The sequence below is a fragment of the Seriola dumerili genome, unplaced genomic scaffold, assembly GCF_002260705.1.
Source record: "Seriola dumerili isolate Sdu_G_001 unplaced genomic scaffold, Sdu_1.0 BDQW01000331.1, whole genome shotgun sequence".
NCBI classification, from domain to species: domain Eukaryota; kingdom Metazoa; phylum Chordata; class Actinopteri; order Carangiformes; family Carangidae; genus Seriola; species Seriola dumerili.
The window spans coordinates 12010234-12016984 of NW_019174586.1; the positions used below are offsets into that span (position 1 = coordinate 12010234).

Here is a 6751-nt window from a genome sequence, read left to right on the forward strand (position 1 = left end):
ACATTCTTGTTGGGCTCCTTCGGTCTGAGCTGTAGCAGTTTTAAACCGACCAGACACAGTATGCAAATATGTAAAAAACCAGGCGATATGTAAATGTATGCAAATGAATTAAATGCACGTGAAAAGGCTACTTTGCCTCAGTCCCTACAAGCTGGTTGGACTTGAATAGTCACTTTTCTGCAGCCCTTTTTTCTTTCAATCCAACCCTCAGCTCAGGGTGGTACATGGTCTAACATGACGTTTAAATGTCACACTGCAAAAATTAGTCTCAATCTTAATTTTGGTGAAGTGATGAGTCTTAAAAATCTTGATTGAAACCTGTAAACGGATTATTTCACGTGTTTGCGCTGTAGTTTGAGTTGATTGAGGACTTTTAGAATAACAAGCGATGCCCACTTCAGGTGCATCACTCGGCTCCCAATCAGAGCAGGTGACACTTTAAGTCGTGAATTTCAAACAAGTTAATTGGCCACGTGAACGCATCTCTTCCACAAATCGCCTGTTTCCCACTTCAATCCCGTGGATTTTCAGACTCGTCGCTACACAACAGGTCACTTCAGAGGAGGATGTGTCTCTACACACCGGAGCCTGTTTACTTTCACCTCTGGAATGTTTGGCACTTTGGCATCACATCCACATCTCCTGACTGACGGACCTTCATACCGACCCGAGCCGCTCTCTCTGTCCGGCTCCTACATCCCTTCCCTCCTCCCCGCACCGGACCTCCACAGCGCGCTACCCTCCTAACCGGTACCGCGACCTAAACGGGACCGTGCGGCGGCGGTTATCTCCTCACCTCCGTGCGCGCCTGCAGCCGCTTGTTCATCTCGTAGATCCGATACTCGGGCTGGACCATGTAGGGCGAGTGTCTCCTGTAGAAGGGTCCGAACGGAGACGAGTAGAACGGGTCGTGGGTTGGGTTGGACATGGTGGCTCCTGGCGAGGCGCACGGCGCGATTTCAACATCCAGCGGGCACAGCAGCGCACATGGGAGTGCGATGCTCTCCGAAGACCCCCAGTGGGAAGCAGCCGCTGTCGAGGCTGAGCTGCACTCTGCAAGTTGGCCTGCCTAGTTCGCTGCTATAGCGTGGTGCTGGAGGAGGAGGAGGAGGAGGAGGAGGAGGGAGGGGGAGGAAGCGAGGGGAGGGAGGAACGGAGAGAGAGGGGGGGGGGGGGGGGGTATTGCAGGGGAGGAGGGAAGTCGTTTCCTTTTGTTTCCTTCAAGACCTACACTCAGTTTTGCATTCTTGCAAAGTTCAAGTCAGATCTCTGCGTGCATGTGCGTGTGTTATGTGTTTCGTTGCGTGTCCTCCAGTCTGAAGTGATGCATTGTTTTAATTTACATGCACTGACACTGTAACCACAGAGAAAGCCTTTTGTTTTCATATTCAGTCTTCACGTTATGTTTTGTAACGTGTGGGAATCTGTTCACGTCCATTAAACAATTCACACAGATCAGATAAAAAATGCCAACACTGCGCTGTCTGCTCCTTCTTAGCCACGTCTGACTCCTTTTTTCATGTTTTCACACACAGTTAAACCTTTAAAACATGAGGTGAGAGTCCACTGCAGCTGAGGGTCAAGTATCTTCAGCGTTAACACTATTAGGAGATATTAGTATTCCTGCAGCAACCTGGCTCTTGCATTGAAAACAGTAGGAGAAAGCCCTCAGGTCATCTGTGGCAACAAATAACTTTAGCTGCTTTTCATGATTTAAAAACAAAAGCAAAGGTTTCATGAAGTTTGTCACAAGGTGATGTAACATTAAAAGCAGCGTGTTTCAAATCTGAAATTAAAAAATAAACGGAGGGATCTCAGCAGACACAATCTCAGTACCCGGCTAGCTACGCACCAAGTGGTGTAATGTGTGATCGGCGCTCGGCGTGGGTGACACTTGCTGCTGTGACAGTCCACGATCCACAGTGTCACTCCGAACCTTTACAAGCCAACACATGCATCTTAAACACGCCCAGGTTTGTCATTGAATTCAGCAACTATGTGCAAAATAACACCAACAAACTCAAAACCATTAGACGGCAACAATATGCAAACTAAAATATGAGAAATAAAACCACAGTTTTTGCAAATAAAATCCTGTATATGCATTTTTAAATAACTGTTGATCATTATCACACAATATTGACGTATGAGCTCTCACACACAGAATACTGAGCTTATCACCACACATTACAGGGCCCCTATATCACCTCCGAGTTCCCATTGATTGATTACTTAGTCAGTGTTGGTTTATGGTGGTTTGATCAAACACAACCTTATTGGTAATATGCAACGTGTTTGCACAAATTTCGACATAGGGCAACAATATTGACTGGATCCAACATTGTTGATGTTGTAGTGAAATGGTACAAATTTCCTAACGAGTCTCTGAATTTAATCAAATCACCAAAACCAAATGACACAGTGAATCTGGGGGTGTCGCTGCCCATGGGGGAGATACCTTTGCTCAGTTGTTCAGTAATACTGTCCGGAATTAAAAAAAAAAAGAAGGTATTTATTGCACAATAAGTAAAGCAGAGCGGTTTAAGAACACAGTGCACTCTGGGTAGTTATCAAGATCAAGGTCGCTTCAGCTAATCATGCAAAGTAAAGAGAGCGCCATTTACAAAAACTCATTCACATGAGTTCCCACACAGTGTGACTGACACAGTGATCTCTGGGGAGTGCAGTGAACACGATGAAACAAAGCTCACATATTAAACTGTTACAGCTTTTACACTTTATATCATTTACACTGATTCATCATCATTAAAAGATAATCCATCGGTAGCCATGTCGACTTTCTGCTTCCACTCGATTTCCTACATTTCCCAGAATGACTGTGTCGCCCCTCAGAGAACACGCCTGAACTTGTTGTATCCACCTGTGTGTTTTTAATTGGGGTGAAATTGTCTAATCCAGTAATGAGCAGATTATGCAGAATCAAATCTCACAAATTGCCCATGATTCATTTTGATGAGATTTTCTTGCGTTTGCACTTGTTATTGAAGCAACATCAACACGTTCACTAATCTAAACTCAGAAAAAGAACTTGTGCGCTTATATTTTACAAACTCGGTGCCAATAATTCAAATCGTAAAGGTTTGCATAATATGACACACTGACATGCATGTGTGGTGATAACTGTGTATGCAAACAGCATAACACAGACTGGTTCTAATATATTTCAACAATTTTACAGTGTGTTGCATGCAACACGTCAATAACGTCATTTACTGTGACAGTATGTGTCACTAACATGTTGAATTTTCAAACCAGACACACCAGACTGCATTGAAAATCTTTTTTTGGCACAGCGATTAAGATTTCCTCCATGTTCTCCTCCGTGACAGATTAGGCCTGGGCTGCAAAGTAGCCACAAGAATCTAAAAATAAATAGACACTCAGACCAGCCGTAACATTGCAGCTGAATCTCACATTAACTGCCCACACTGGGAATTAATGAACAGCATTTATGAAGTCTGACTTTTAATCCAAAATGGCTGAATGGAGAGAGGCAGTCTGAATCAAGTGAGATAAAAGTTGTAATCCAAATGCCTCAGGCATCTGGTCGGGTAATTAAAAAAAAAAGTTTGAAAAATCTATTAATAAACCTTTAATTAAAAACTACATTTTTAATATCTCAAGACCTTTTCAATTGACATTTCTAACAGGATTTGGTTGCTCGCCTAAAGCGCTTACCACTCGAGTGTGGCTGCAATACAGTACATTGAAGTGAACAGCTCATTTAACAGATTTCAATATTAACTTGGTTGTATTGTACAGATGAACGTAAACAGGCGCTACATGAGGCTGCGCTGCCCGCTGACGCCAAAGCAATGACCTGCACGTTTTCTGTTCTCAGCACCACACCGGCTTCTCCGCGAGACGTTCCACTCTGATGTTCACGCAACGCAACTCAAAGCAACGCAACGCAAACCACAAAATTATGTTCCTACACTTAGGCTACTATTTTTGTTTTCCCCAAATAGATTTTGAAGGAAAGGTAAGTGTTACCTGTCAATATATTCAGTATAAGATAATAATATTCAGGCGGTGATACGCTTCCTTTCTGTTGTAATTTAGCATGTAAACACACAGGAAACATGGCTGCACGCTGTTGCACTGGATGACACATCCCTTCATTATGATGAACGCAGACATGGTAGTTTACACCGAGTCAATCCCACACACATCGTCCTGCTGCCGGAAATTACGTATTTGTGTGTATTAATCCGCGGCTGAAAATAGTCCCAGAGAAAAATTGCACGATTTACTCCGGTTTAAATAATATTTAATTAAAGCCACAGTGCCCATCTGTTTTAAGAGATTACTGAGCCTTTTTTAAAAAATGATAATACATGTTGAATTTCTTTAAAGATTTAAACCAGGGTGAGGTGCCACAGATAGGGGGGAGAAATTGGAAAGTATTTTCAGACGAACCAACACATTTATGGTTTTAGTCTTTTTTAACTTGATTTATTGACAAGAAAATTATAAATCAATGGCAACCTTATCTTTTAAATGTGTTTTATGATGAGTTACAAACAAAGGTCCCGACAGGAAGAGAAATCCCACTCACCACAGACACGTTTGAATCTCGTTATAAAATTATTTGAGGTTAAAACTTCTCTGATGCTGATTGATTCCCAACTTTTAATCACTTTGAACCCGATCAATCATGTTCTAAACAGACCTGCGGCACACTGTGAAATAAATTGAGTATTTTTCTTCTTATATTTATTGAACCAGGACAGATCATAGTACGTCATGTACAGTGCTCCATCATCTTAAGAATGCTGTTTAGCCTATTAATGCCGCTTTACTAGTTAATCACTGAATCTTCTATTGAACTGACCAGAATAATGATTGTTACTCTAATTTGAGTGTTTTCTGTTCCGACCTTCATCGTCACATTTATGCTTTGTCCTTTCTGCAGAAGGTTTAGTTCAATAAGTTACAAAATTAAATCTTATTTTCCAGCTATTAATTAGCTCAACTCCAGTCGTTCTCTTTGTGGAGGAGTATTCATTTCAGCGCCGTTCAGTGGATGAAAATATTGATAATTTATGACTGCAGTACTTGTTTTACATACTTTTTTATATTTGTGTTTTACTCCTGTTAGTGGGCTTTTTTATCCTAGGGGATGACAAAGTTGAATTGAATTGAACTGAATAGGAAACCAGATGTACCTTGAGAGTTTGTAGTGTTGTATCCTGCGTGTTTAGCAGAATGTTTTAAGCCTCGACCATTTGTTAAATGCAGCAAATGCATCAAGGATGAAGAAGGAGAGGTGCTTTTAGTTGTGAAACGGCAAGGTGAGGGAGACAAAACACTTGTGGATGAGAATGGAAATGGGTCAGGACACATATAGACACTCTGCTTCTGCTGGGTTCCCTCTTGGTGTTACTATGGTAACGTACCCTATCTCCCTACCTACCTACCTGCCTGCCTTTAGCGCACAAACTACACACCCCTAGCAGCCGTGCTACAGGTTTTGCACCTGAACGCACCGATGCCGCTCGTGTTCGGAAGAACCCGGAACACGTCTTATCCTGTTTCACAGCGGAGCGTGAAAATATAAAGTTGTAGCTGTGTTTGATGTGCCTGCTGCTGGTGTAAACAATCACACTCATTTGCCTTTTCTTTTTTTTTTTTTTCCTTCTCTTTTGAGTGGAACATGTGCCAACATGCAGAATGTTTGTGGTATTTTGAAGCTGGGAGGAAGAGTTTGATTGTGTTATTAATAAAAGGAGCTCACTGGTGATTGACAAGCAGATGATGAAACTGAAGAACTGCTAAAAATAGAGCAGAGTTTCACAGTGAAACACAATGTTCAGACTGCAAATAGAGTGCAACCACTGTATTCTGCTAAGTAAAACTAAGTAAGTAATGCCTTCTCCTATCTTTTTGTGGACCCCAGTGAAAGTAAAAACTTGCTAGCTCCACTGTTAACAGTGGGAAGTGTGTCCCCTATTTTGAGAACACAACTGTTTTCCAAATATGGATGAAATATACCCCGGATGCCGGAGCAGCAACTTCTATGGTGGAATCTCATTAGCATCGTAATAGCTTCCAGGCTCATTTGCATTTTGCCGTGAGTGATTTTTTTTTTCTCTCTTTCCTCTTTGCTGCTGGATGGAATAATAATAAAAAAAAAAAGAAGCAAAACTTTGAAGCACCATATTTTATTTCATTATTTAAGTTAAACAAATTGTAATTGAAAAGCACTTTTCAATTATGCTATTTCCTCATACTGGTGACAAATGAGTCTCACAGTCGTGTCAAGCAATTATTGGAAGACACACAAAACTACAAACTAATATTTGCACACAGGGATGACGAATTAGTGTAAATAGATTAATACAGGAAGTAGAGGCATTTAGTTCTATTTCAGAAATAGCTTGTGTGTGCAAAGGTGGAGTTTAAAATCATATTTGCACCATTATACTGAACTCTGGTGGTGAAGTGACACGACATAAAGCCATTATGGAGCGTGTGGCCACCAAACATGGTGTTCAGTGACGGAGAATACACCCATAGCTGGTTAAATTACATAGTTCCAAGTTCAGAAAATGCAGAATTACATATTTAAAGCGATTAATGGGGCTTTTGTGAAACATGCAGCTCCTTTTAACGAGGTGGCAACACGTCCACGTCTGTAACACGAGGATACAAACACACAGCGCAGCTTGTTAGACGTCCACACTCCTCTTTTCTTATGCTGAATTTTTTGCAGCAAAGCAGCTCAGCG

At 41.6% G+C, this 6751-nt stretch overlaps 1 protein-coding gene across 4 annotated transcripts in view; it reads right to left on the reverse strand.

Moving 5' to 3' along the window:
• LOC111232721 (LIM domain-binding protein 2) overlaps positions 1 to 1041 on the reverse strand; it is a 99587-nt gene extending 98546 nt beyond the window's left edge. For all 4 annotated transcript variants that reach the window (XM_022760356.1, XM_022760355.1, XM_022760354.1 and 1 more), the window contains exon 1: positions 797 to 1041. In XM_022760356.1, the coding sequence (XP_022616077.1) occupies positions 797 to 928 (132 nt within the window). In that variant the 5' untranslated portion in view covers positions 929 to 1041. The remainder of the gene's footprint in view (positions 1 to 796) is intronic.
• Between the last annotated feature and the right edge of the window lie 5710 nt (positions 1042 to 6751).